This window comes from Selaginella moellendorffii, unplaced genomic scaffold (genome assembly GCF_000143415.4).
Source record: "Selaginella moellendorffii unplaced genomic scaffold, v1.0 SELMOscaffold_6, whole genome shotgun sequence".
In the NCBI taxonomy this organism is placed as follows: Eukaryota; Viridiplantae; Streptophyta; class Lycopodiopsida; order Selaginellales; family Selaginellaceae; genus Selaginella; species Selaginella moellendorffii.
Genome location: NW_003314267.1, coordinates 725,386 through 750,747, shown reverse-complemented (window position 1 = coordinate 750,747; position 25,362 = coordinate 725,386). Strand labels below are relative to the sequence as shown.

The 25,362-nt window shown below is 44.2% G+C and overlaps 10 protein-coding genes and 1 non-coding gene across 17 annotated transcripts; 5 read left to right on the top strand and 6 right to left on the bottom strand.

Moving 5' to 3' along the window:
- Nucleotides 1–16: 16 nt before the first annotated feature.
- Nucleotides 17–1,717, bottom strand: LOC9655387. The gene is made up of 6 exons (XM_002965420.2): nt 1,653–1,717; nt 780–1,596; nt 486–725; nt 382–435; nt 257–316; nt 17–188 (listed from the first exon to the last, which is right to left on the bottom strand). Exons 2-6 carry the CDS (start codon nt 1,533–1,535, stop codon nt 36–38), a joined length of 1,263 nt encoding a protein of 420 aa, XP_002965466.2. The 5' UTR covers nt 1,536–1,596; nt 1,653–1,717; the 3' UTR covers nt 17–35.
- A 188-nt stretch (nt 1,718–1,905) lies between these two features.
- Nucleotides 1,906–3,853, top strand: LOC9634015. The gene is made up of 2 exons (XM_002965756.2): nt 1,906–3,491; nt 3,555–3,853. The coding sequence occupies exons 1-2, from the start codon at nt 1,906–1,908 to the stop codon at nt 3,712–3,714; spliced, it is 1,746 nt and encodes a 581-aa protein (XP_002965802.1). The 3' UTR covers nt 3,715–3,853.
- Nucleotides 3,854–4,713: 860 nt separating this feature from the next.
- Nucleotides 4,714–5,611, bottom strand: LOC9655386. 2 transcript variants are annotated; one of them, XM_024670667.1, is made up of 5 exons: nt 5,492–5,611; nt 5,307–5,379; nt 5,167–5,218; nt 5,033–5,102; nt 4,714–4,984 (listed from the first exon to the last, which is right to left on the bottom strand). In XM_024670667.1, the coding sequence occupies exons 1-5, from the start codon at nt 5,603–5,605 to the stop codon at nt 4,895–4,897; spliced, it is 399 nt and encodes a 132-aa protein (XP_024526435.1). In that variant the 5' UTR covers nt 5,606–5,611; the 3' UTR covers nt 4,714–4,894. The 2 variants fall into 2 exon arrangements, with proteins under 2 accessions (XP_024526435.1, XP_024526434.1); XM_024670666.1 differs by having other exon boundaries at nt 5,307–5,611.
- Nucleotides 5,612–5,669: 58 nt separating this feature from the next.
- Nucleotides 5,670–7,957, top strand: LOC9634014 (SCA7 domain-containing protein SELMODRAFT_439258). Of its 5 annotated transcripts, XM_024670528.1 has the most exons (11): nt 6,057–6,145; nt 6,209–6,416; nt 6,477–6,534; nt 6,591–6,671; nt 6,720–6,827; nt 6,882–6,950; nt 7,003–7,105; nt 7,169–7,257; nt 7,316–7,423; nt 7,486–7,679; nt 7,743–7,957. In XM_024670528.1, exons 5-11 carry the CDS (start codon nt 6,728–6,730, stop codon nt 7,929–7,931), a joined length of 852 nt encoding a protein of 283 aa, XP_024526296.1. In that variant the 5' UTR covers nt 6,057–6,145; nt 6,209–6,416; nt 6,477–6,534; nt 6,591–6,671; nt 6,720–6,727; the 3' UTR covers nt 7,932–7,957. The 5 variants fall into 5 exon arrangements, with proteins under 5 accessions (XP_024526294.1, XP_024526293.1, XP_024526295.1 ...); XM_024670526.1 differs by lacking the exons at nt 6,209–6,416; nt 6,477–6,534 and adding an exon at nt 5,670–6,002 and having other exon boundaries at nt 7,489–7,679; XM_024670525.1 differs by lacking the exons at nt 6,209–6,416; nt 6,477–6,534 and adding an exon at nt 5,670–6,002.
- Nucleotides 5,697–5,768, top strand: TRNAQ-CUG. The gene has a single exon. It is a non-coding gene; the product is annotated as a tRNA-Gln (tRNA).
- A 17-nt stretch (nt 7,958–7,974) lies between the features above and the next one.
- On the top strand, nt 7,975–9,013 carry LOC112344925 (CASP-like protein 2U2). The gene is made up of 4 exons (XM_024670530.1): nt 7,975–8,312; nt 8,362–8,497; nt 8,615–8,846; nt 8,903–9,013. The coding sequence occupies exons 1-3, from the start codon at nt 8,065–8,067 to the stop codon at nt 8,843–8,845; spliced, it is 615 nt and encodes a 204-aa protein (XP_024526298.1). The 5' UTR covers nt 7,975–8,064; the 3' UTR covers nt 8,846; nt 8,903–9,013.
- Nucleotides 8,950–10,417, bottom strand: LOC9634013 (CASP-like protein SELMODRAFT_431320). The gene is made up of 5 exons (XM_024670531.1): nt 10,356–10,417; nt 10,257–10,308; nt 9,623–10,064; nt 9,414–9,552; nt 8,950–9,269 (listed from the first exon to the last, which is right to left on the bottom strand). Exons 3-5 carry the CDS (start codon nt 9,847–9,849, stop codon nt 9,054–9,056), a joined length of 582 nt encoding a protein of 193 aa, XP_024526299.1. The 5' UTR covers nt 9,850–10,064; nt 10,257–10,308; nt 10,356–10,417; the 3' UTR covers nt 8,950–9,053.
- Nucleotides 10,412–11,298, bottom strand: LOC9634012 (EKC/KEOPS complex subunit TPRKB). Its single transcript, XM_002965417.2, has 6 exons — nt 11,222–11,298; nt 11,104–11,170; nt 10,923–11,045; nt 10,767–10,850; nt 10,609–10,695; nt 10,412–10,552 (listed from the first exon to the last, which is right to left on the bottom strand). The coding sequence occupies exons 1-6, from the start codon at nt 11,287–11,289 to the stop codon at nt 10,466–10,468; spliced, it is 516 nt and encodes a 171-aa protein (XP_002965463.1). The 5' UTR covers nt 11,290–11,298; the 3' UTR covers nt 10,412–10,465.
- Nucleotides 11,299–12,325: 1,027 nt separating this feature from the next.
- On the bottom strand, nt 12,326–15,543 carry LOC9655385 (histone-lysine N-methyltransferase setd3). The gene is made up of 14 exons (XM_002965416.2): nt 14,447–15,543; nt 14,335–14,397; nt 14,187–14,277; nt 13,949–14,116; nt 13,820–13,893; nt 13,659–13,760; nt 13,539–13,610; nt 13,395–13,486; nt 13,289–13,337; nt 13,123–13,236; nt 12,984–13,070; nt 12,813–12,917; nt 12,601–12,735; nt 12,326–12,545 (listed from the first exon to the last, which is right to left on the bottom strand). Exons 1-14 carry the CDS (start codon nt 14,630–14,632, stop codon nt 12,438–12,440), a joined length of 1,446 nt encoding a protein of 481 aa, XP_002965462.1. The 5' UTR covers nt 14,633–15,543; the 3' UTR covers nt 12,326–12,437.
- Nucleotides 14,729–17,356, bottom strand: LOC112344874 (pentatricopeptide repeat-containing protein At5g27110-like). Its single transcript, XM_024670409.1, has one exon. It carries the CDS (start codon nt 17,354–17,356, stop codon nt 14,729–14,731), a length of 2,628 nt encoding a protein of 875 aa, XP_024526177.1.
- A 398-nt stretch (nt 17,357–17,754) lies between these two features.
- LOC9655384 (protein KINESIN LIGHT CHAIN-RELATED 2) lies at nt 17,755–19,341 on the top strand. Of its 2 annotated transcripts, XM_024670873.1 has the most exons (3): nt 17,755–17,978; nt 18,036–18,585; nt 18,637–19,341. In XM_024670873.1, exons 2-3 carry the CDS (start codon nt 18,166–18,168, stop codon nt 19,246–19,248), a joined length of 1,032 nt encoding a protein of 343 aa, XP_024526641.1. In that variant the 5' UTR covers nt 17,755–17,978; nt 18,036–18,165; the 3' UTR covers nt 19,249–19,341. The 2 variants fall into 2 exon arrangements, with proteins under 2 accessions (XP_024526641.1, XP_002965800.2); XM_002965754.2 differs by having other exon boundaries at nt 17,755–18,585.
- The last annotated feature ends 6,021 nt before the right edge of the window (nt 19,342–25,362 follow it).

Below are 25,362 nucleotides of genomic sequence, written 5' to 3'. Positions count from 1 at the left end.
ATCATCGAACGGTCAAGGGGTCTAACATCTAACGGCTAAGATGGCCGGAATTTTTCCAGGTCCCTGAAAGCCGAGGCACACTTCTCCTCCAGCGCGGACAAATCCTTTTCTTCCGCCGACGTTAGATTCATCCTTTGCATCAAAGCTTCCAGGTTTGCTTCGGTCATCGAGGTGGTGACACTTCCTGGCTGCCAGAAATCACGAAATCGTCGCTATCGATCTTCCAACATTTTGAAAAGTGCGAAGAGAGCTCTACCTGTGTTGCATGATCTTGTTTGGGATGGATCGGTTCAGTGCTAGCGCTTTCCACTGCCGACTGAGATCAAAGAAACCAAGTCACGCTCTCTCACACGAGAAAATCCAAAACTTCGAATGCACTACCTTTGTAGAAACGTCACAGGTGAGTGCTCTCCTTGCCAGTCTAGCGGCTTTCACCTGGATTCGCACAGTTTGAATCTATGGTAGACAAGTTTTCGAGTTCTCACCTTTTCAATATCGTCTGCCAGGGAATCGAGCTGGGCAGTGAGTAGCTTCACTTGTTCTTGCAGCGATGGCACCACTGTGCGGGCGTCTCGCAGCTCTTTCTCCTGCTTCTGGCACACGTCGCGAAGCTGGACCACTTCCCTCAGCGTCGGCGGGAACATCCCTTTGAGGGCCTTTAGTTCTTCGGCCTGGTTGACGCAAAGCTTTCCGAGCATTTTTCCCACGTTGCGGACGCTCTCAATCTGGATTCGTGGAAAAACACAGCAGTGAGATGGCGCGGGATTTTGAGACTGTACCTCAGATTCCTTGCTGACACACTGCTGCTGGAGAAGTTGGAGTTTTTCCTCGTACGCTTTGCTTTTCTCCAGGAGCTCCTCCTCGCTTCGAATCACCATGGACAGCCTTCTGAACTCCCTGTCCTTGGAAATACTGCGCCTTTGGACCTGGTTCTTCGGCTTCACAATGGACTTGCCCGCCACCTTGTCCAGAATTTTCTTTCTCAGCGTCGACAGCTTGGATGGAGGAGATCGGCTCCATTGCAAAGGAGTGATCGCGTCGTCCCTCGGTTTCTTCTTCGGGTGAGCCTGGACTTTCGTCTTTAGAATGCATTCTGCCACTGGAGTGGTGCCTTTCGAAAGGGATTTCCCACCGCAGCGAAGTGCTGTAGTGATCGGCGCAATGGCTTTGCCTGGCAACGACGAATTCCTCTTGAGCTGTGAGTCCTCGTATCGGGTTGCGGCTGTCCCAAAACCATGCGAATCCACGTCCACGGACAGCTTCCTGGGTGTTGAAAGCGAATGTTGCTCGGGTAGAGCCACACCACCAGGGAAATTGCTTATATCCGAAAGAACGCGGCGCGTCTTGGTGTCAGCCGTGGATTCGGGTTTCTTGAAGACGCTGGTACAGGAGGACGCGTCGCTCTTGGCAGCCCCCAAAGAATCGTGCCCGCTGGAGGCGCTTCGAGTGAAGCTGTAGGAGCCGATGGAGTTGGATTTCGGAATGGAAGGCGCTGGCCTTGCGATCTTTGCACTTTGGGTCGCAGCTGGCGCCATGCTTGCAAGATTATCGCGGGATTTCGAGAGGCCAAGCGATGAAAGGGAAATCGGCGAGGCACTGCAAAGAAGCAATCACGAATCCAGTCCTGGTTTCTCGGAAAGAATCTCGCTTACCCGGCGATCGATCAAGCAAGGCGCCAAGAAACGCTCGCAGAGCGCTCCATCACAATACCGCACCCTAGCTTTCTCTGCCCGCCATAATTCTAGGGCATGGCATTCATACGCGAGGCTGTTCCTCATTTTAGAAAGGCCCAACGTCACTATCAGAACGGTCATAAACGACACGTGGCACACTAAGAGCCTGCCACGTCTGCATTAGAATTTTCAAGGCATCTTATGGGGTTTAGGGCTAGGGTTTATCATCGCCATGGCTGCATTGGCGCGGGCGCTGGGGCGCGGGCGATCGGGAGGTACGATGCGAGCCATAGCGCGCGGGAGAGGATTTTCCAGCGCTCAATCTTTCCCATCGGAGCCGGAATCGTCACCAGGCACTGGATCGAGCAAGAACATTGGAAGCTCTCGATTGTGGAAATGGATGAAAAATCTCCTGGAATGCCCGGAAACAGATGTCGAGACACTTGCAAAGAGGAAGATCCTCAATGTCCGTAAAGGTGAAACTTTGTCGAAGATCAGGTTCGTGGATTTGAACGAGTGCCTGGAGATGGTGGACTCGGCCAAGGACGAAGAGAAGAGCTTCCAGGACTTCTTTTGTTTGGGGAAGCTCTACACCATACAAGGATCTGCGGACAAGGTCTTGCTTTGCGCTGAAAAGGCCGCAAAGCTCGTCCCGCAAGGCTCGGTCTTCCATGCTTTATGCTTACACCTAGAGGCGGACGGATTTTTTCTTAGCAAGGACTACGCAAAGTGTATGCAAAAGCTCAAGCTGGTGCTGGAGCTCCTTGACAAGGACGAGGATGAGACTGCTGAACTTATACGGGCAGAGACGGAGATTCGGGTGGCCGAAGTTCTGGTTGCTACTCGGAAGTTCCAGGAGGCTCTGCCGCTGTTTCTCTCAAGCATCGCGAAGAAGGAGAAGCTTTGCGATGATAAGCGGGCATTTGTGGACGACTACATCCACACTGCCGAGGCCCTGGTAGAGCTCGGTCGATATCCAGAGGCTGCCGAGCAGTGCAGGAAAGCGCTGGATTCTGCTGAAGACGGAACTTTCGATGAGGCCAGGTCTCGAAGGCTGCTCGGAGTCGTGTACAGAGGCTTGAAGCAGCTTCCAAAGTCTATCGAGGAGCTCAAGGTGGTGAAAGAGCTTGCCCTGAAGCATGGGAGGAACGAGGATGCGAGGTGGATTGAGCTGGAGCTTGCGCAGTGTTACATGGACTCGGAGAAGTACGAGGAAGCAAAAGAGGTTCTTAATGCAGTTCTGGACGATGAGGAAGTTCGTGGCCGCCTGAAGGGATTTGCTCACGCCTGCTTCGCGAGAATCTGCGTGCTGGAAAACGAGGCGGACGAGGCAATTGCACACACCGAAGAGGCATCTATGATCTTGCGAAAGAACAAGGGCGTCACTCTGAAAGATGCTGAGACGTTTGCTGAACTCGCAACGTTTTTTGAGGCGGTGAAGGACTATGACAGTGCCATCGATCACTTTGAGGAAGCTCAAAGGATTTACGTGAACTTCCCAGAAGCAGTAACTTCTTTGGCAGAAACGTATGCCCGGGTTGGACACATCTACTTGGTCATGGAGAAGAGTGAGACTGCCGTGTCGATTCTTGGGCGTGGTGTGAAGTTGATTGAAGACAAAATTGGCATAGATCATCCTGATCTCGGCGACATGTTGAACACAATGGGGGTTGCCAACTTGGGTCTTAAGAACTTGGTATTGGCTTCGGGGCAGTTTGAGCGAGCGAAGGTGATTTCCGTGAAGCATTTCGGCACTGGCCATCCAAACACAGTGGCCGCAACCATTAACATGGTCACTGCGTACTCCTCGCTCAACAGGTAAAACTTTGTCTTATTTTTGTCTTTCTCTAGCTTGAAACTTGCTCTTTTGCTTATTATCAGGTGGGACAAGGCGATAAAATGCCAGACTGAGGTGGTGAAGCATCTCGAAGAACAGAAAGCACAGCCGGAGGTGCTAGAGAAGCACAGGGATACGCTGCAGAAACTGCAGCTAATCCAGGAAAACGCTGCGACGGTGGCTCACTCCGCGGGCATAAGTTGATACGTTTTAGATGCTCGTAAAAACAAGAAGAAGGATGTGCACAAACCCGACGAAGCAGTTTTTAAACAATCCCCGTCTATGCATCATGGTTGATTCAGATGGACTCTGTTTTTAAGAAGGTTGATCATCTTTTGCTGCTCGTGTTGCAAACGGCTGACATTTTCATCCACAGTTCTTTCCTAGCTCGAGCTACTGTTTTGCAGGAACACACCCACACTGAAAAGAGAAGATCTAACGCGAAGATCAGGATCAATGAGGTACGCGAGATCAATGTCCAGTTTTTCTTCCTTTCTTCTCGAGATGAGATTCAGTGACCTTTTTGGCAGACTGCATGAAGAAACCACGACTCGCGGAACCATCTGAACTTCGGGACAAGAAAAAAAGATCGTTGCATCTTGCATCTTTTTTATGAGGTATTGAACTTACATGGTCTACTAGTGACTTATTTCCATCATCTTTTAATTTTTGGTGGACACACTAATGATTATCACTAGTGACTTATTTCCATCATCTTTTAATTTTTGATGGACACACTAATGATTATTACTCCATTCCTTCAGTCGGAGTCGGATTCTGGAGCCGGCGCAGCCTTTGGTGGATGTGGACGGCGACCACGAGTCTTCGAGCAAATGTGAGTTTCCATAGCCGGATCGTCGCCACAAGCACCGTCCATGCAAGCGAGCTTGCCTGGGCAGTCGTCGTGAACCTTGCAAGGCTTGGAGCAGCCTTTTGGAAACTGGCTAGGCCCGCAGATTTGCGTTTCCATGTCGGGGTCATCTCCACACGTTTGTCCAACGCAGGCTAACTTTCCCTTGCATTCTTCGTCCTTTGTGCAGGATTGTCCACAGCCTTTCATCGCCGCCAAAGTCATCTCTGTGAAAATCACAAAAGCAAAGAGGATGATCAAGTGCTTGTAAGTGGCAGTCATGATTCTTTCTTTCGTTACTGATGCTTCTATCTATCTTTCTCTCGACTAGAGCTCTATGGCTTGCTACTTGCTTGGCTATGGAAATGGATGATGATATTTATATGAAGTAAAAGGACAAGGAAACGTTGTTCAATGATTGTTTTTTGTCAATGCGGGCTCGCCAAAGATTCTAATGTGAGGCAAAGCGTCAAAAGTTAATGAGAATTCCCTACTCGGCGGATGCGCAACACGTGTCACGCATCCGTGTGCTTGTCAACCGTCTTTTGGATCTTCTCTGACGGACGAGGGCAACGAGAAATCTTCCTGGTGGCTTGCTAGCTCCACTTCTTCGTCATCGGGTTTCTAAAACAAAGAGAGGGATCATAGAAGTGAAAAAAATGCGAATTTTACCAGTAATTCCAGGTTGTAGAATCCATTCAAGGTTTGGAGGATCTCTTCGGCACTAAAATGCCTGTTTAATCTGGTAAGAAGTTGAAAAAAAATGGATCATAGCATCGAGAGCGGAGCGTTTGAAGATTTCATACCTCTTTTCTAGAAATTCCATGAGCCCATAGAGAATGAAGTGCCGGTGGATGCCTGGACACGCACAGAGAGAAACATGAGAAAGAGAACAGCGTTCCCAAGTTGGTGGAGGAATTTTTCTCTTCGATCTAATCGCTATTACCTTGGAGCTTGGATGGATGATAAATCTCGAGCGCTTCGAGCAGCCTGAGCTCCAACTGGAGCTGCTGTAGCTCCTGGGAATGGATCGATCGATCAACACAAACTAAAGAATCCAATTGCTTGGGAGCAAAATCGATCGAGCAAAGAAAAAAGAAATTTTGGCGAGCTGGGTCGCGAAGATTTGACCTTGTGTGGCGAGGATGCTGAGGAAGGTGGCGGTGGCGTGGCTGGAGTGTGCGCGGAGAGCTCCGGAGCACCACCATCGTCGGCGGAGCCCGTGTGTTGCTTGGCCTCGGCCATTCCCCTTTGGAGAGAGGAAAAAAGAAAGGGAGGAAGATGTGTAGTTTTATTTCATTATGTTTGCCGTAGTAGCCTCGTCATCACAGCAATTGGTCCTATGGTCTAGTGGTTAGGACACTGGACTCTGAATCCAGTAGCCCGAGTTCAAGTCTCGGTAGGACCTTATTTCCTTGTTATCACTTCCCTTTTTTTATTTGCGCTCTCTTCGCGATGGCGCTCTCTCTCTCTCTCTCTCGGATCCTCGATCGGTGATGGAAGCTGCTCAGATCGCGGATTATCGTTTGGCGCTCGCTGGATTTGCGTTGGAATCCAGTCCTTTGTTCTAGGGCAGGGGCGGTTGCGGATTCCTCCAAGATCGTCGTCTCTGTGAATGAGCAGCGGAAATGCACGGGGAAATGTGAGTGATCTAGTTGTTTCGCGATCCAGGTTGAGGAATTTGGTGTTCTTGCAGGCTATTGGGGAGAGGGTTTGCGGCTGGGGGGCATTTGGCAGCCATGGGAAGGCTTCTGCAGAGTGGAAGTAATTTGGATCCTTCACCAGGTACGAACTATCTTTACCATTGCTCTATTCTCATAGTTTTCTTCATTTCTTGGTTTTTTCTAGCATAGAAATTATCTTAGCTAGGAACATACGCTTTCTCTGCCTTTTCGAGCACAAGAGATTGCTCGAGAGAGAGTGCCAATGCTTACTATCTACAAAGAGATGAGTGAGGCTGATAATTTTTTGGAAGAAGCAGTTCCATCTAATCCTTTTGGTTTGCCGATGCGTACTTCTCCTTGTAGACGTGCACGTCTCTGGTCACTTGTGCCTTGTATGTAGAAAAACTTTCTTGTTTTTTCTTGCGTGGCTTTCTGAGTGTGAAGCGATACAGGTTTCGTGCAATGCGTGCAAATAGCCTGTTAAGGTTAGCCAGTATGCAGCTCATGCAGGTTAGTTTTCCATTTCATGTGTTTTTTTCTCAGCTCCTTGTGTCCTGTTGTTGCAGAGCGCTGTAGATCATTGTTGGTGCCGGAGGATAGCGGAGTAGATGTAGAGAATGGTGGCAAGAGAACTATTCCAAAATCAAGTAAGAGCTTTAGCTGTGTTCTTTTACTTCATACTTGCTTGTGTTTAGGAAACGGAATGCTAGGCGAAGACATGGACGATGCAGCTCCGCTCGAGTCGGGGTTATCCATGTCCGATATGCAAATGGGAAGCTTTTCTACATTAAAAGCAGCAAAACGTAAGAGGTTATGTGCATCCTGAAAAAACCATATCTCTGATTCTTTATATCCAGGAGCTGAAGTGGGAGGGACAGGTCCAAAGGTTGGGAGGCCACGAAAACTATCGGTGTACAATCCAAGAGGTCTAAGCCGCATAATTGAGCTGCTGAAACTTAATGCCGAGGTTCTTTGTAGAGATGAGCGACGGTAATCCTGGAGAAGATTGCTTGGTAGTGGGCCCAAGTGCTACTGTTTCACATTCCGAAGGTTTGTCTGCATCCGGAAAACGGCGAAAGCAGTAAGACTTCTATTTGTGTTCGTTCTTAGTTTTGTTTAATCCTGTTTCGGTCTTAACTTTCAGGCATCTGCCGTTCACTGTCGATGACCTGGATATCATGTGTGGAGTACCGTCACCTCGATCTGGAGCTCCTTGCAGGCAACCATTGACATGTGAGTGTGTGTGCCTCGACGCTCTTGAAGAATGACAAGCCTTGGCTTTGCTGCATAGGTAAATCACATTCAATTTCAAGTAAACGAGCTGTTACTGGTCGGAGAAAACCTTTTGATGCGTTGCTTCAAGATTTTAAGGACAATAACTCGCGAAAGTCACAGCAAGGTCCGTCCTTCCTTGTCTGTTTTTCAAACTGCTGATATTTGTTGCTTCCTCCTTGGCTCCAGCAGACATTCCGAGGCCGTTGGCGACCAAAGTTTACTGTTCGGGTCACAGCCAACGGATGCGTGCAGTGATTACCAGTCTGTACCGAGAGTCCATCTCAGGACGGTCGAGTTTGCCACAAAACGAGCAAACTCTCGCTTTGGATGCTAACCCGCAGCAGCAGCAGCAACAACACACTCTTATGAGCCTAAACAAGGTGAGCGAGTGTTGGTGGATTTGGATAAAGACACCTTTTTGTTCAGGGATTTCAATGACACAGGTTAGAACAACGGAAGGTGGTGATAAAGTAGAGGTGGTACTTTACGCAGCAGCACATTTGCCAGCATTTACTGCTCGCCGCCTGTCCGGGTATTCATTGCAGCGAAATCAACAGGCAGCGCACAGCGGCCCAATTCACGTTGCGCGATCAACTCTCCCGTTTGAAAATCCGGATTTTACTGGCGTTTAAGGCCGTTTGAGTAGCTATATTTCTGCGGGGCCGTCGCTACTTCCCTCTGGTGGTTACCAGTAGCAGTCTACATTTTCAAAGCGTTCAGAAAGGGCCTGGTGCGCGACGCCAGCTTTCGTCTAGTTCTTCAAGGATGGGAGTACTGGGAGGCGATGCTCATGTGCCAATCGGGAGCCAAGTTAGTCCCGGGAGTGTAGTGGTGACGAACAACGAGAGCTTTGGACACAGGAAGCTGCTCAAAGGGGTGGATTTCCTGGTCCGGATCAAGGCCTTTGCCTTCTGCCTTGCTGTGATCGTGCTGCTCAAGAACAACGTCCAGACTACCGTCATCGCTCCTGGGATAGTTTTGCAAGCGAAATACAACAACACCAAAGCCCCAGTGTAAGTTCTTTGTTTTCTCTTTGTAGCTTATGGTCTTTTCGCTTTGCAGCTCACTGCTCGTCTTAGCATCCATTTGCTGTGGCTATGCTTTCCTCCAGGCAGTCGTATCGTTGCTATCGTTTATAAGAGACAAGAGGGTGCTTAACAACACGGTGCTCGCTTGGCTCACCTTTCTTCTGGACCAGGTGAGCTTCGTTTTGCTCGCTTCTTTCCTGTATAGTTTTTCAGTTTTTCCTGTTGCCTGTTTTCTTGCTTCTTTGTCTTCTATCCAAGACCAGGCGGCATTGATTCTTCGTGAACAGGTTTTAACATATTTGCTACTGGGGTCTGCCGCGGCCACGGCAGAGGCTGCGTACATCGCCAAGAGAGGCGAGGACAAAGTCCAGTGGAAGGCGGTGTGTGGGCCTTTCAAGAGATTTTGCGACCACTTCGCCGCCACCGTGTTCCTCTCCTTCATTGCCGTCATTGCCTTCGCCGTGTCGGCTGCTATCTCGGCCTACTATCTCTTCAGGAAGAGCAAAGGCTTCAAGTAAAGTAAGAACAACATCCCTTTGGAAGCTTTTGCTAAATCCTTTGTTTGCATTTCACAGTTTACAGCAGACTATGGAAGCAGCAGCAGTGTAGATTTTTTCTCTCGTTTTTTTTTCTTGTCCCTTTGACGAACTAGCTAAAGAAATGAAAGAAGATACAATGTTCCATTCTATCATCCTGTTCTTGGTGTGTGGGAAGGCTTTTTGTCTTCTAACTTGGTCTTAGGTGATAGGCCGAGATGAATGCGTTGATAGCTAGGGGAATCACAGAAAAGAAGGAGAGCACGAGTGCTACTCCAACTTTGTTGCAAAATCCATTGAAAGCATTGCAAACTGCGAACCATCCCGAGCTCACTTGTCCATTCTTTGCGAGATAAGCCACCTCTGCCGATGCCGCGGCGGCCGAGAGCATGGCATAAGACAAGAGCTGCCAAAAAATTAAACAAAACCAGCTTTAGATCTTCGGCTAGAAACTCTAATAGAGAACCAACAAAAGATCTTGAAGAAAACCTTCGAAATGCAATCCAAAAGGTCTAAGAACTTTAGAAGATAAACTCTTAAGCTAGAGTACCTGGTCAGCTAAGAACACCATCCAATCGAGAGCTTTCTTCCGTGCCAGAGGTTTTCGATTTCCAGACAGCATGACGAGGAACACTGCTGCGTGTAGAAGCGAATAGCCGAGACAAATTCCACTCACGACTGCTAGAAATCTGTGAAAAAACATAAAAACGAAACCACCATTTACTTCGAAAATGAAGAAACAAGAGAAAGCCAACTTACATCAAAGCTTTCGAGTTGGACCATATGGCAACGATATCAATAGAGGCGATCTCCTTCCTCTCCTTGGAAGTGACGAGAAACGCGAGAGTTAGAGTGCACAGGACTGCAGTTGCGATACGGAGCAGCAAGCTGGTGGGGCTCGAAAATCCTCGCAGAGTTTGCTGGATCGAAGCCTCTGGAGCTGCCCCGGCTTCATTTGCGACACTGCTTTGGCTCGCAACACCCATTGAAACGATGGAACAAGAAGAAAAAAGAGTTTTTCTGCGCTTATCTTTTGCTGCTCCGCGGGAGAAGAGCGACGAGCTTTCGAGCACTGCGCTTTATACGTCAACTCGTTTCAACTCTTTCGGGATCTTCGGTCGAGCGTGCACGAGAGATTTTGTACAGTTGCACGGATTTAGGGGGCGCCTGTTTTGGAAACTTCTCCCAAACTTCTGACTTCCTGGGATAAAAAATATGAGATACGCAAAATAAAAAGAAAAGAAAAGAAAAGAGCAATGGAACCGACTTGATCAAAATGCTTATGACGTAGCTTTCTATTTTCTAGTTCAACCATGTCAAACATGTCGGAATTTGGATCCTGTTATCTCGAAAAGGCATAACTAGCTAGGAGAGTGAGGGAGTGCTTGCTTACCTTGGATGAAAAACCTTCTATAAGAACGAAGCCTGATGCTTTGTTAATGCATCTGGAAAGAATTTTCAGGCAAACCTGGCGCTTGGTGTCAGATTGTACCTGTGGAAAATCGCTGAAAAGAACTGGCCAGGATCACGAGCTTAAAACCATTTCATCAGCGGACCAACACGCAAAATGCTTCCTTTACTTAGGAAAATCTTACACCTAGATTAGAGTGCATCCCGAGCTGCAATGCGGGATGTCACGGCGTCGGTCAAGGAGGAGATTTCCAACTCCAGCGGTGGAACCTTGAAATGCTGCATGCATATAACAAAGAACAAGTCAGAAAGGAAAATGCTAGAGCTGTTTCTACCTTTTGGATGAGAGCCGTGTCTGCTCGCTTTGCCAGTTCCTCCAAGCTTATTTCTCGTCCTTGGATGAGCTTCCTCACTTCATTCTCCTGCGTGAGAAAACGATCGTTGTATAACTCATGAGAGAGAGAGAGAGAGAGAGAGAGAGAGAGAGAGTCACCTTTTCAGCAGGACAGTCGAACTGAGCAACTAGAACGTAGCTGGTATCGCTTGAAATTCCACACCTTCGCAGTGATTCCGTGATCTAGAAACAAAGAAGAAAAAAAAAGAGTAGAACTATAAACTAAGAAACTCTTGAAAGAACACCAGAACTTACGTGCTTCGATCCAGAAAAGTTGTAAACGAGCTCCGAGTGTAGAGTTCGCGTGACGAGATTACCTCGCGACTGCGACAAGAGCGTCCGGTGTGCCGACGCAAGCACCGGAAACAAATCCGGCACCTACAAGAGCAGCGAAAACGCAATGGAAGTTCTCTTGGAAACCAAAGAGAAATAATACCAGCGATGCATTGAAGAGCGCAACCTCGGGAGAGAGTGTCCCGGCTTGAAGCGAGGCCAGCAGCTCACTGGAAAGATTCCAATGGAAATCAAGAGCGAATCTAGCAAGGGCGCCTTACCCGCTGTTGCTCACGCCATCGAAGAGAAAGAAGCGCAGCGCCCGACCGCCGCCTAGCGGCACCTCCATTGCGATAAACCCTAATTCTCGTAAATTTCATAGACTAAGCTTCCACATATATAATCCTTCACCGAAATGCAAGTTATCTCCAAAGTTCCTGTTTGTTTTAAGTTCTTTATTTCCAGCAAATTTTCCTCCTTTTTTTCTTTTCTGGTTGAGCTCTTTTTAGAACTTATCCATTTTTCTGCCACACAATTCCAGTTATTCTAGACAGCTGGCATATATATATTTTGGACGAAGGCATGGCACGATTTTAGCCATCTGGCCTTGTGTAAAACCCCAAGAAAAATGCACCAAAGCAAATATCAAATCAATCCATACATTTTCTAATGGCAACGTCCATTGTCTTTTCTTTTGTTCTCTACTGCTGCTTGCTGGCTCAAGTTACAGTGGGTCTTCTCGTGCACTATGGTTCTACCACAGTCGATGGCAATTTCATTCCCGTTAGTGACACTGACTTGGCTCCCACAGTTGATATCCAGGGAATGGTAGCGTTCGTCTCTTTTCCGTGGTGATGGCGGATCAAAAAGCCCATTTGCCACTTATCCCTACATCAACTTCTGGATTGCAAACATACCAGCAGGCAGCTCGGGTGAAGTATATTTTATATGATCTTAGATTGTGAAGCTCATCTCTGCTGGATGCCATTGCAGGACCCGTGAACGGAAGCATTCTAGAGCCTTATGTGGCTCCTTCCAACACTAGCAACAACATCCCATACCCAAATCCATTCAGTGCGAAGAACCACACGTATGATTTCGTGCTTGTTCCACAGAGGAATCCTTTGGTGAAGCCCGCCGCATTGTTCTTTCTCTGTCCAATATCATCCAGCAATACCATTGCGGAAGCCCTTTGGAGATGGTCTCATTCACAACTTCCCTCCACTAAATTTTGAATTAATTTGTGAGTGCTCGGGATATAGGAATAGCCTTACAAATTAATAAATAAAATCAAAAAAATCAAAACTATCAATTAATTCAGATTATTTATTTGTGATCTTCCGCGTGTAGGTTCCAGCAAGAGAAAATGGCTCTAGAAACTTGGATCCAACCCAAGAATTTCTTCTTTTTTTCTTTGATACTTTAAAATAAGTACAGGAATAGAACAAAAGCCCATTCAGGAAAATGACGTAGCACTTCCTTTTTTGTTCCTTCTCTCTATTTGTTGCTATCTTTGTGCTCGAGAATGCTTGCGAGAAACTTTCGCGGAGCCGAAGCAACCTGCTCTACCATATCAAACATCTCTCGAATGTCGGAGTTTGGATCCTGGAGAAAAAACCATCGCTAAGATCCCCAGGGGGAAAAAAGAAAAACTTTGTACCTTGAGGTTTCCAGACTTTGTGGGAATTCCTCTGATCGGAGCCAATCTGTTCCTCAGCGCGGACATTGTGTCGGTCAGGATCCTTTTCTCTTTCAATCGAAGCTGCGCTGCCACTCTTTGCTTGTACGAGAGGTTCTATAACATCAAAAGTCAGATATCGTTCCAAAGCAACGCAAGAGATGGAGCACTAGAAAAAGAAGTAAGATTCTTACCTTTCGCTTGAGCGTCTGCATGTCGTCCTCCATGGTATCGCTGAAGCTCAAAAGCTTTGTACGGCAGTCGGCCATTAGCAGCATCAGCGTCTCGTACTCGTTTGTCTGCCAAAGTTTTATCAAAAGCTTCCAGCGCCAACGAAAGAAATAAAAAGACGAATCGTTTGTTACCTGACAAACGATTAGATCTTTCTCAAAGGTGATTTTGGCGAAGAGCCCCGAGTCTTGTATCCTTGCTAACCTTGTATATGTCAAGAGCTACAAAGCCCATGACCGTGAATACATTAAAAGCAAACAACAGTGGTGCTACCTGTGTTGGAAATCGATTAAGGTACACGGGAAATTTTTGAGGAACAGTGAGGCCAACTTCTTGCAAGATTTCGCGCTTGAGTGGGGCTAGAGAATCGCCACTTACTAAACCAACCTGGAAAATGAGAAAAACTTTGCGCAAGTTCGCATAGAAAGGTCGAAAGTACCTCTATCTCGATGAAATCGTTCTCGTCACTCTCGTCAAGAAAACCATACCTGACGAAAAACTTTAGTTTCAAGCATGGTAAAAATCAGAGAAACAAGATCGAACACCTTATGAGAAAATCTGCGCTGGTCAAGTTTTGTGCATACGAGGCAAAAACTTGATCTCCTTTCTTGTACCTTTTGTCCACGGCCAGCTTCACCTGTTAAACAGAAAAACTATTCAAGCCAAAAGAGCGTACCGAGGGCTTTAACCTTTTGCTCTTCGATGTCGTAGTCTAGCAAAGATCGTGACGACTCGTGATTGATCAAATCTCCAAACGGAACCTGCAAAGTCTGGATCGTAAAAACGAAAGACAAGAAGAATCCACTTACCAGAGCAAATAGCTCTGCCGAAGGCAAGTACACTGCTCGTGATAAAACAACCGAGAATGCTGCCTTGAACGCACTGAACGTAAATTTCTCCATGGGAAAATCCTGTAGAGCAAAAGAACAAGCAAAGTTTCACCAATAGAGAAGCACAAAGAAAGACATACTTTGTTGTCTTTGAGAGTATCCTTCAACGCATCAAAGGTTTGCCGCAAAGATGTGAGCTGGTCCTTGACTTTTGCTGAGAAAAACACGGTTGAAAACACTGGATAGAAGAAAAAGGCTGTAAGACGTACCTAGAGCGGAAGAACCACGTAAGAGCTCCTCTTGTTCCTCTTGTTCCCATAGCAAAGGACTCAAAGTCGAGGCTGGAAAAACTTTCAAGTATGGATACCATGGCGAGTCTTGCGATCTTTCCTGCTCATACATAAGCCATAGTGCAAGCCCGACGAGTTCGTCTCTTCCTAGCATTGCAAACACACTGTGAGGAGTCAGATTTTAAGCTTAAGAAAGAAGAAAGAGGAAAAAACCAACCTTCGGCCGCACTCGAGATAACGGGATGGTTCGCAACATCTACAGCCGTGACGGTAAAGTTCTCGGGGATAGACAATGCAGCATCGCCAGCCTACAGCAAAAAAACCAAGAAAAATGAGATTTTCTACGCAATTCTATCCGCATTTACCTGTAGATCACGAGTAGCACAACACCCAAGTCCCTTGTCTTCGAAAGACGAAACGAGAAGTGGCTGCAAATCTCGATTCGTTCCAAAGAAACCAAAGAGTAAATTGGAGAACCTGTTGTGGAAATCCTTGTTCTTGTAGCCACTTTGTCATGTCTCTCGCGGCATCCAGGCGTTCCTCGTCCGCGATAGACGCCCTGCATAGCCATACCGTCCTTGGTAGCAATCTTCTCGGCTTCGCTCCACATTTCCAAGCCACTCCACGAAAACCCACGAGGCTTGGAGGCGCAAGGAGCTCCATCGCCCACAAGAAGGAAGATATCAAACCCCTCGTCAAACCTTAACTTTAATTGTTATCTTTCCAGCAAAGATATTTCTTCTTTCATGGTAGCCATAGCTACGTAATGCTCGAGCTTGCATAGAGATCACTCATCAAAACGTAGTCGGCCGATTTAGTTTCTCCGTCACTGACCAGCGCTTGAAATGCAACCTCGCCAACCTTTACGTTCTTCCAGTTTCTACACGCCCCTAGCAAACTTCTCCACATACTACCACTCGCTTCCATTGGCATGGTTTGGATTAGAGTTAGCGCTTCTTCCAGCCGGTTTGCTCTTCCAAACATATCAACCAAGCAACTATAGTGCTCCACGCTCGTTTCAACCCCACACTTCACCATTGATTCGAAGCACAGAGCTCCTTGCTCGAGCAAACCGGCATGGCTACAAGTTGTGAGGATAGAAACCAATGTGATTCCATCCATTCCAACGCCAGCGTCTTTCATTTCTCTTGCCAGATGAAGGACCCGGAAAGGGTCTCCAGCCGAGCTATATCCCGCTATCAAAGTGTTCCAAAGCACTAGATTTGGAGACTTTACACTGTCAAATAGTTCTTGAGCTTTAGAGATGCTGCCACACTTTGCATAGAAGTTCATCAAGCTAGCAGAAATTACATTATCTTCTTCTAGTCCAAGCTTGCAAGTTCTAGCATGGATATATTTCCCAGCTGCCAATCCAGCCATGGCTAGATTCCCACAAGCTTCCAGTGAGGCAGCATAAGTTAGAGGGTCTGGTTCACAGTTCATGGTAGCAAACAGTTCTAGAGCTATCAGACTCTGGCCATTCTTTGCATATCCAAGTATAAGAGAGGTCCAAGCCAGGACATCCCTCTGGATCATTTCATCAAAAACAAGCCTGGCAATTTCCATCTTTCCACACTTGGAATACACACTCACAAGTGAAGTTGCCACAACAGTGTTGGATTGTAGTCCACAGCGCTCAGCTTGTTTGTGAATAGTCACCACTTTGTCAAGGCATTCTTCTCTGCGGGAAAAGCCTTCACAAGCCTTGAGAGCAGCAGCAAAAGCATAGGGATCTGGCTCACAGTCCATTCTGGAAAAGAGCTCCAGAGCTTCCAAATTTCCTCCACTTTCTACATATCCCAAGATCATGGTAGTCCAAGTTACCACGTCTCTCTTCCTCAAACCATCAAAGACCTCCCTTGCAAGTAGCATGTTCCCACAGCTTTTATACATGTCCAGCAAGGTGGTGAGGACAACCAAGTTAGAATCAAATCCAAGTTCGCTCACTTTCTTGTGTAGAGAAATCCCTTCTCTGAGATAAAAGTCTCTATTGAATTTCTCTGAAGCTAAACCTTCACAGGCCTTGAAAGCAGCAACATAAGTGATAGAATCTCTCTCACAGTCCATTTTGGTGAACAGATCCATAGCTTTGGAGTAACTCGCATTCTCCACACATCCCAGAATCAGGCAATTCCAAGTAACAACATCCCTTTGAGTCATTCCGTAGAAAATCTTGGTAGCAAATTCCAAGCTCCCACACTTGCAATACATGTCCACCAAAGTGTTTGCCACAGCCATAGAAGAATCCATTCCACACTCTCTCACTCTTCGATGAATCAAAATCCCTCTTCTAAGCCAAAGTTGCTTGTTTGAGCCAGTTTCACCACTGCCCAAACAGCTGCACGCCTTGAGAGCCGCAATATACGTGACAAAAGTTGGCACACAATCCATGCTATCAAATAACTCCATAGCCAGTAAACTTTGTCCATTTTCTATACATCCAAAGATCATGGAGTTCCAAGTCGCAACATTCTTCCAAATCATCCCATCAAACACATCCCTCGCACGTTCCAAACTTCCACACTTGCTGTAAAAATCTATCAGCGAAGTTGCCAAGGCCACATCCAAATTCTCGGATCCAAACTTCTCACTGGCCCTCTTGTGAATCGCAATCCCTTTCTCGAGACAAATCCCTCTTTTTGATCCCTCCTCGCTGCAAGAAAAAAGAATGCTCGAGCAAGCCTTGATCGCAGCCATGAATGTCACAGCGCTCGGCTCACAATCCATGGCGGCAAAAACTTCCAACGCCCTCGAGCCCTCTCCATTCTCGGCATATCCTAAGATCATAGAGTTCCAGGCCACCACGTCCCTCTGGATCATCCCACCAAAAACTCCTCTCGCCAGATCCATTCTCCCACACTTCCCATACAAACCCACCAAGCTCGTCGCCACCACCAAATCGCAGTCCAATCCCCGCGCTTTCACTCGATCGTGGATACCAATCCCTGTCTCGAGAGAGAGACGCAAATGCTGAGCCGCCAGGCAAGAACACGCCTTGATCGCCGCGACATACGTGTGAGAACTGGGCTCGCAATCCATCTCGCCAAAGAGCTCCATCGCCACTGAGCTCTCGCCATTCTCCACAAACCCCAAGATCAAAGAATTCCAAGCCACGACATCCCGCTCGCCGTGGATCATCCCATCGAAGGTCCCCTTTGCGAGCGCCATGGACTGGCATTTGCCATACATTGTGATCAGGGCCGCGGCCACGAACCTGTTGGAGTGGAATCCAGCCAAGAGCGCTTGCCGATGCAGCGATTGCCCAGCTTCTAGGTCTTGCGACTTGCCGCAGCGCTTGATTGCCGCGACAAACTGGACCGCAGAGTGACTCTTGTGCCATGGCGCGATGGCCTGTGCTGGACTGGATCTCTCCCCTGCCGAGGCCATTCCCTACATTAATTTACCCTAATTCCTTGTTGTGTCAGCTGAACTGACCGTTGATTAACAATATGAGAATATTCACTTAGATTCGAATATACCATGATTGCACAATGGTATCTTTACCAAGACATGAAACTAACGACGAGAAGAAACAAAAAGATGATCAAGCCACGTCTAAGTTCTTAGTAGACGTGTGGATCTTCAAACTTACAGAATTTATCTAGAGGTTAAAAGATCAAAGATCCATTTTGATCGTTTCTCCAAAGATATATGATCAACAGGGAATCTTTGGAATCAAGACATTGAAAGGGACACCTTGATTGAGTACTCGTCTCGTCGGCACAATAGAAACGGTCCCCTGCAAAGCTCCCCAACCAGTGACAAGGTCAGTTAGAACGATTCCATCGTTTTTGCCAAGTATATTTAAAGTTTGAGTGCCGTTGTCAACGAAGAACACGCTTTGGCTGGCCTGGCTCTTTAGAGCAACAGCGGTCTACGCCTACCCATCTAGAAATCTTTAATCTGCTGAGATAGCTCTCGACTTTGGTGTGCCAGTGCCAGATCCTTGGAAGCCAAGTCAAATTGCTGGTTGGATGCGATATGTGATGATGTAGTTTTACTCCTCGAGGTTGGTTTCTGGATTTGTTTTTGGTGCTTGATTCGGGTGTAAGTTCGGTGGTGCCAGTTTCCTGGATGATCTTCGTGGAGTTTTCTTGATCTCCAAGCGATGTGATCTACCTAAGTCGATCTAGCAAGCGACAAGTCCGTAGAACAGATTTTGTTTTCGATCTTTTCTTCTGGATAGGACTGAAGCTATGAGCGCGGCATCCAAGAGTGTGAGGAGGCGAGGCTTGAACCTGGGGAAAACCAACAGCCTCAAGCTCGCTAAATCGTCGCAAGCGGTGATTTTTTTCCAGAGGCTCCAGAGCGAGGATGCGAAGATATCGGACAAAAGCTATGGTGTGGAGCTCGTCTTGAGCCACCAAGCACTGGCCGACGCTCATTGCAAGCCGGGCGAGTTCGCGGAGGCCATCAAAGCTCTCAATCGTTGCCTGGCAGTGGAAGTGGGCGATTGCCAAGATCAAGTAGCTCCTGGATCCTCGATCTTAGGCGATGGTTTCTCGCTCATGAGCAGCGAGCAAGGGTCAATCACAGGCTACCACTTTGCTAAGCAGGCCCATCTCGATCGCGTCGTCGCCGAAACTTGCCGGTTCTTGGCGAGATCACACCTCCAGGTATGCTAAAAGAAAGACTCTTGTTTTGTGACAATTCCCTGCTGATCACAGGCAATGGAGCTTGAGAGAGCCGAGGAGGTGTCCAAGGAGCTCCTCAAAATCCACGAGAGGAGCAGCGACTTGTTCCTAAGAGAAGAGGAATTTAGCGATAGGAATCTCATGGCGCTCATCGCTAGCGCAAGGGGCGACCACAAATCCGCGCTAAGGGATCTCCAAAGGGCAGCCTCGATCATTGACCCTTCCCAATCGCGCCTGGACTGGGCATCAATCCAGGCCTGCATTGGCGACACACTCGCGTCGCTGGGCCGGTTCAAGGACGCGGACATCGCTTACCACACGGCGCTGGAAATCTTCACGAGGATCGAGGGCGAGGGCCACGCTGCAGTGGGATCCGTCTACCTCAGTCTCGCGGATCTCCGCTTGAAGCTAGGGAATGTGGGCGCCGCGCGGATCTTCTGCGAGAGAGCGTCGCGAATTTACGACAGGACGAGCGAGCCGGCAGATGCGCTTGTTAGCGGCCTCGTCGAGGCTGCTGGCATCTACGAATCGTTAGGGGAGATCGATCACGCTGTGGCCCTGCTCCAGCGAGCTCTCCGGGCCGTGGAGGAGGAAGAGCATAACCTAACCCTAGAGCCCACCGCAACCCATGGTATGGAGGGGTAATTGCTAGAATATTTTAATTTGTCTTGCACATTGCATGTCCATTGTGCTTCCTTCTTATTCCTATTGAATTTCATTTTCTTTTGCCACGTTAAAGTTTGTGTAGCAAAGGAAACAAGAAAACATGGTAAATTAGGGTGTGTGGTTGGGGGCCAACCTCATACGTGAGAGCTCAACGTACTAGCTGAAAGTATTGGCAAGCAAAAATTTCTAAGTGTAAGGAATTTTGTTTTGCATGACCTAGGTGAACATGAATTTTGTTTAAAAATGTTTATTTGAATCTAAAATCATTCAAATTCATCATGATCATAAATTTTGTCTTGCATGACCTAGGTAGCCTAGGGTGTTACATGGTGATATTTTGTTTTGTTTTTTTTTTTTTTGATGTCCACAAATTTGTTTTGCTTTACTTCTTATCAATTTCAATTTTAGTACTGGAATTCTAAGTAACTACAGATGATTTCAAGAGTCTAATCAACATTTTCAACTGTGATCATAAGCATTTTTCTCTAAAATTCTCACAAGAGGGAAATCAAACACTCAAGTTGAGTTAACCCAGAACAATGGACAAACTACAAGCCATGCAAAAGAGCAAATGGCATTTTTTGGTAGTGGGACAGTAAACAAAATTGCCAACTCCAGAACAATATTCAATCTTAAGTGAGCTAGGGTTAATGTGAATAGTATTTTCTACTCAAGAGGAGCTGCTATAAACTTTATATCAGCATTTCAAGGAGGGAGAGAGAATCAAGCCCAAGCGTGTATACCTATGCTTTTCATTAGGTTAAATTGCTTTACTTGCCCCAACTCAAACTTGGCATCCCACTTGCAATTTCAAGATATGAACATACAATTAATTATAATAGTTTATGGATAATAAGGCAAACTCTTCTTGTGCAAGCTACTTGGTATGGACAATGGTAAGTTGGTGGGAATGGTGAAGATTTGGGTTGTGAGGATATCATGAAGTGATTTGTAGTTTAAAAGGCATTTCCTCCAGGCTTAATACTTTGCCATGCACAAGAATAATTGCATGGATTTGGATGATGTCTTAGAGATCTAGCAAGAGATTATTGATAATATGTGGATCAGTAAAAACTTTGCCAACCAAACAATTTATGTAGTGATTATATAGACACATCAAGTTTTAGGTTTTTCATTTTCATATTAAAAAGTGAATTCAAGCTTCCAACTTTAATTATTGCAATATAGTGTAAAGAAAATAATTTGTGATAGCAATTTTGGGGGGAGGTATACTTCTTAAGAGGGGATGAGGTGGGTGGCTTAGTAAAAAATTGTGCAAGTGTGTAAAATATATTTAAGAAAGCACATTGTTATAATGCATGTGTGATTCACAAAATAGTATTTTGAATACAACTTTTTTTTACGCATGGGAATGCATTGGTATTTACCATATATACATGACTCTACACCAGATTGACTTTGGGTTAAGGCTTCTAGATGTGATGTTTTGCATTGCATAAGTTGGATTTTAAACATTTTTTTAATGCCACAGGTTGAGCTTACTATTATTGCATGCTTAAGGCACTCTTCTGATGAGGGTAAGCCCAAGCACAATAAATCCCTATAATGCTAAAAATTTACACGTGATTAAAAATATGAAAATCAATGGAACTAATGCTTTACTTCAGCTACAACAAGATCCACTTACTTGCAAAACAACCATTGCACTCAATGCCCCAAACATCCAAAAAACATTTATATTAATCTTCACACTCCTATCAATCACACTTGCCATTACACAAGTCAATCATTATTTAAATTAAAGTGTCACATTGCAAATAAGTTGCAATAGCACTTGCAAGAGTGATTGAAGCACTATACTGATATTAGTATGTGCTGCAATCGAAATATGCCTCCAAGCCATGAGAACTGAGGCATAGTCATGTGGAATAAGAGGCAAATAAAACATACACAAAGGAAGAGAGAGATGATCACAATTAAAAATCATAAATCTGCAGTTAATGACATAATAAATAGCTATGTGTTGCATGTAGCAACGCTTGGTTTTCTTAATAGTAGTTTTATTATTACTTATTAATCCTATTTATCAAATAAAGTTTATAATTATTAGCATGTTTGTAATTTATAAACACAAGATTAATCTTATTGCATATCAACCATTAGATGATAGAATAAAAAAGAATATAATAGAAAGGGTTTAAGAAAGTTTATAAATTATAAACATATTTATAAATACAAGATTAATCTAAATGAATAACAACTGTTATATGGTAGAATATCCTATTCTATATATATTCACTACCATCCCAATCCCAGATTTGTTTAAGCAAACCAAAAATGAGAAGAAAAAAAATCTTTGCTAAATTTATAGTGATATCATGTTATTAATATGATGTGGCATCAATCTTGTATGGCAATATGAGTTGTCATGCCCCATGCATGCATGTCATATCCCATGACAAAAATATTATACATACAATGACATTTCAATTGGTTATATGGCAATCAAAAAGTGATTGTATGTAATATTTTTACATGCACCTCAAAATTTAAAAAAAAATGCATATATGTAAATATATAATACTCCCATATATAATCGCACATTTGTTGCCATAGTGGTGGTTTAGACATGCTAAACTAAACTTTTCAAAGGCAGACCTAGCCCAAATCAGGGAGGAAGCAGGCTTGGCACACACATGTGGGCACTAGTCATATTTTAAAAATACTATAATTTTTTTTTAATAAAAATTGGAAGTTCTTAAAACTTGTTGAAACTAGTCTTTTATACCACATATGAAAAAGACAATGTTATGTGGGAAATGCAATGCATCATGTCATCATGGGCCATTTTACACATCAACATAACAATAGGGTTAGATGGTACTAAGTGGGATCTTATTTTCAATGTGTTTAGATTGTGTGACTGCCACTCTTGATTGGCATTAATAGCATGGAGACTTGTAAGTGAGGATCATGGTAAAGATTTTATTCTTTGGAGGCTTTTCCATGAATGGGAAACCAATTTTACAATATGGGAGTTTGTTTTGTTTAGAGATAATCAAAGCTGCCCCTCATTTCCACTAATATAAATGCATGGAATATAGAAAGAGAATACAAAAATGTGCATATCTATTAACCCAAAAACCCTAGTTTATATACATGAGCAAGTAATCCAGATTGAAACCAATCTAACGATTATCAAACCTAAAACTAATTTTAGTGTATGGCTGTTAATATTAGTGTACAACATCATAGTTGTACACACTAAAAAATTATTTTATTATATATATTTGTGGGTTTAGATTTATCATCAAGATGAGATCATAAATATTATCATTTCTATCCTATTAAAATTTTTAAAATATTTATTTCCATTTAGTCTAGTGTAGCTAGATTCTTTGCTAGTCTATAATAATTGAGATTCAATAATATATTATTATAATATATAAATATTTTTTTTCTTTGTTTGCTTGTTAGTATGTATTATTATAACATATAGCTTATTATGAATTTTCTAGCCACTCAAAGAATTTTGTATTAAGAAAATCTACAAGAAGAAGATAATAGAAGGATTGATACTAGAACATTTAGTTTATATTATCTTTTACACTGCTTGACTCTTACCAAGTACTTCATTTTCTTTAGGTGCTAGTGATCAGTAAACTTCCATTTGAAAGTATATAATATCTATTTTAAGCATTGCTACATTACTTTTAATTATTCTTTACACTCTCAACATTGGAAATGGCTGAATCAAAGAAAAAAAAAATAATGAAAAGCTTTACACTTGACACAAAATGGGAATGCATTTCAATTTCCCAGCTTTTATATTGACCATAAGTTGTAAAATGAGTAGTAAAAGCACCCTATATTTGATTTCATTGCATAATTTCATGCTCTTGGCTCACCAAGACACTAAGGTAATTAAAAAAAACATATTGATAAATTAAAATGTGTGAGGTCAAAGTGTACAGCTACAATGCCATATATTAATATTAGCATAGTGGGATTTTAGTAGCTATGGGATTGATTTCAATATAGACCACTCACTTTTGTATATAAAGTAGGGTTTTTGGGCTAATTGATATGCATATTTTTTGTATTCCCTTTCCATATTCCATGCACTCATATTAATAAAGATTAGGGGCACTTTTGATTGTTCCTGAGGAGTTTTAGATTTGGGATTTTGATTTAGATTTAACTTTTGTATCATCTTTTTCTATTTCCTTTCTTTTATTTTTTCCTTTCAGGATTTTGGTTTAGATTTAACTTTTGCATTGTCTAGATCTCCCTTTCCTTTTAATTTTTTTTTTCATTTCTCTTTTTTTACTTTTTCTTTTTCATTCATCTTCATGGAAAAACAATAGTCTCCTCTTCCTTTGACTTTGGAGCAATAGTTAGTGCAAATGTTTGATGCTATGTGTTTGTAATTGAACAACCAAACTTAGTTGATAGTGGCATTCACGATATATGGTACAACTCTTCTTGCTCTTGGTGCCAATCCTCATGTTTGGCCGGAATTCTTCTGTGGGAATCTTAGGGATGATATGTACCATTAATTTGATCACTTCATGGTGATTACCATATATCATTTTTGGGATGATGCTTGACATTTGTATAAGTTTCCCACATGTTTTTAAAGGATGGCATTATAGTGGTACAATGGTTTTAGTGCAACCATTTGTGGGGATTTGAGTGTTTTTTCGGACATTTTCAAATATGCATTTGGATATACCAATGATTATGATGACACCTTCCAACAATTGCATCGTCTTCGTCAAAGGCCCTCTAAGTCAGTAATGTAATTTGGCTTTCGTTTCCAAAGTTTCTTACTTCGTATGGAGCCAAATATATAGGAGCAAATCAAGCTAAAATTGTTATGGCCAACCCTTCATCAAGATCTTGTCAGACTTTTGCATGCACTTATTCTAGCCACCCTTGATAATGCTCTTTGATTGGTATAACATTATGAGATGTCTTCTTTTCCACTTCTTGCTGCATGTCCTTCAACTCCACTTTATGGAATGGTGCTATTCTAATAGAGGTTGATGCTACTGCTACTCGAGTTCAAGGATAAAAGCGAGGATGTGGTTGTGGTCATAATGTTCGCTGTTGCACGTGTGATGAAGTTTGTCACACTTATCGGCATTGTCGACATTTTTCCAGATTGGCAACCTCCATTTCCTAGATGGAGACCTTGGCGTTCATAACATCTTATTCATGCTGCTGAAGTAGAAGGTCAAGATACTGAGATGCATTTGGGAAACAAAGAGTTGCACAAGTAACGAAGAGATCTTGCATGAATAAGTCAGTGATCCCTCTATCTTTCTTTTGGGAGTTTCATCAAGAGGTTCACTTGGCACCAGTTCATCCAGTATTTATTCTCTAAGATCATTTTTATAACAAAAGGTCTCCTATGATTCTCTCTGTGTTGGTTGATACAGGTTCGAGTTTATCTTCTATTGCTTAACATGTTACCACACATTGCTATTTACATTTGCATTGTGCACCGGAGCCAGTTTTCATTCTTTATAGCAATGGCCATACACATGCATGTGCACAGGATGAGGTGGACCTAGTTGTGTGTGTGGGTGATCTCAAGCTTGGGTTGTAGTCATTGTGGGTGGTGTCGAGTTAAGCTTTTGACCTCATTTTGGTATGGATTAGTTCCAGTGCAATCATGCCAAGTATGATTTTGAGGCTTTTCTCGCTCATTTTATACTTCCTTATATTTTATTCATTCCTCTCACTTCCGTACTTTTTCATCCCTTTGCTTCCATTACTTTTGTCTCCCCACGACTTCCTCCTATGTTTCTATCTTTTTCCGCTCTTCCCTTTTCCGATCCTTTCGATAGTATTTGTGTTGTAGTAGTTGACCAACTCATGAAGGAGTATGCTAATCTATTTGAATTTGATCTATCGTCTAAGGCCAAGATTGCCACATGTCATCCGATTCCAATTAGGGATGCTCATCCAATCAAGATTCATGTTTGTTATCAGTCATATAAAGAGATCAAGATTTTACGTGCAAATGTCAAAAAGATATTGGAAAAGGGTGTTATTTGAAACTTGTGCAGTCCCTGGGCATGTGAACCTCATCTTGTGATGAAAGCCTGATAGGAGTATTTATTT

Bases quoted from the DNA above. Each gene is read 5' to 3' on its own strand.
- LOC112344874 (XM_024670409.1), bottom strand. From the start codon at position 17,356: ATGGCCTCGGCAGGGGAGAGATCCAGTCCAGCACAGGCCATCGCGCCA.
- LOC9655386 (XM_024670666.1), bottom strand. From the start codon at position 5,568: ATGGTGGTGCTCCGGAGCTCTCCGCGCACACTCCAGCCACGCCACCGC. The intron at 5,103-5,166 runs GTATGAAATCTT...ACTTCTTACCAG, and splicing joins ATGGAATTTCTAGAAAAGAG to ATTAAACAGGCATTTTAGTG. The intron at 4,985-5,032 runs GTAAAATTCGCA...TCTTTGTTTTAG, and splicing joins TCTACAACCTGGAATTACTG to AAACCCGATGACGAAGAAGT.
- LOC112344925 (XM_024670530.1), top strand. From the start codon at position 8,065: ATGGGAGTACTGGGAGGCGATGCTCATGTGCCAATCGGGAGCCAAGTT. The intron at 8,313-8,361 runs GTAAGTTCTTTG...TTCGCTTTGCAG, and splicing joins AACAACACCAAAGCCCCAGT to CTCACTGCTCGTCTTAGCAT. The intron at 8,498-8,614 runs GTGAGCTTCGTT...CTTCGTGAACAG, and splicing joins TCACCTTTCTTCTGGACCAG to GTTTTAACATATTTGCTACT.
- LOC9655387 (XM_002965420.2), bottom strand. From the start codon at position 1,535: ATGGCGCCAGCTGCGACCCAAAGTGCAAAGATCGCAAGGCCAGCGCCT. The intron at 436-485 runs GTGAGAACTCGA...GTGCGAATCCAG, and splicing joins TGGCAGACGATATTGAAAAG to GTGAAAGCCGCTAGACTGGC. The intron at 189-256 runs GTAGAGCTCTCT...GATTTCTGGCAG, and splicing joins AACAAGATCATGCAACACAG to CCAGGAAGTGTCACCACCTC.
- LOC9634014 (XM_024670525.1), top strand. The intron at 6,951-7,002 runs GTCTAAGCCGCA...GGTTCTTTGTAG, and splicing joins ATCGGTGTACAATCCAAGAG to AGATGAGCGACGGTAATCCT. The intron at 7,424-7,485 runs GTCCGTCCTTCC...CCTTGGCTCCAG, and splicing joins CTCGCGAAAGTCACAGCAAG to CAGACATTCCGAGGCCGTTG.
- LOC9634012 (XM_002965417.2), bottom strand. From the start codon at position 11,289: ATGGAGGTGCCGCTAGGCGGCGGTCGGGCGCTGCGCTTCTTTCTCTTC. The intron at 11,171-11,221 runs GTAAGGCGCCCT...GAATCTTTCCAG, and splicing joins GATGGCGTGAGCAACAGCGG to TGAGCTGCTGGCCTCGCTTC. The intron at 11,046-11,103 runs GTATTATTTCTC...CTGCTCTTGTAG, and splicing joins CGCTCTTCAATGCATCGCTG to GTGCCGGATTTGTTTCCGGT.
- LOC9655385 (XM_002965416.2), bottom strand. From the start codon at position 14,632: ATGGAGCTCCTTGCGCCTCCAAGCCTCGTGGGTTTTCGTGGAGTGGCT. The intron at 13,761-13,819 runs GTATGTCTTTCT...TTTGCTCTACAG, and splicing joins ATACTCTCAAAGACAACAAA to GATTTTCCCATGGAGAAATT. The intron at 12,546-12,600 runs GTACAAAGTTTT...TTTTTTCTCCAG, and splicing joins CAAAGTCTGGAAACCTCAAG to GATCCAAACTCCGACATTCG.
- LOC9634015 (XM_002965756.2), top strand. From the start codon at position 1,906: ATGGCTGCATTGGCGCGGGCGCTGGGGCGCGGGCGATCGGGAGGTACG. The intron at 3,492-3,554 runs GTAAAACTTTGT...GCTTATTATCAG, and splicing joins GCGTACTCCTCGCTCAACAG to GTGGGACAAGGCGATAAAAT.
- LOC9655384 (XM_024670873.1), top strand. From the start codon at position 18,166: ATGAGCGCGGCATCCAAGAGTGTGAGGAGGCGAGGCTTGAACCTGGGG. The intron at 18,586-18,636 runs GTATGCTAAAAG...TGCTGATCACAG, and splicing joins TGGCGAGATCACACCTCCAG to GCAATGGAGCTTGAGAGAGC.
- LOC9634013 (XM_024670531.1), bottom strand. From the start codon at position 9,849: ATGGGTGTTGCGAGCCAAAGCAGTGTCGCAAATGAAGCCGGGGCAGCT. The intron at 9,553-9,622 runs GTAAGTTGGCTT...GTTTTTTCACAG, and splicing joins TCCAACTCGAAAGCTTTGAT to ATTTCTAGCAGTCGTGAGTG. The intron at 9,270-9,413 runs GTACTCTAGCTT...ATTTTTTGGCAG, and splicing joins TGGTGTTCTTAGCTGACCAG to CTCTTGTCTTATGCCATGCT.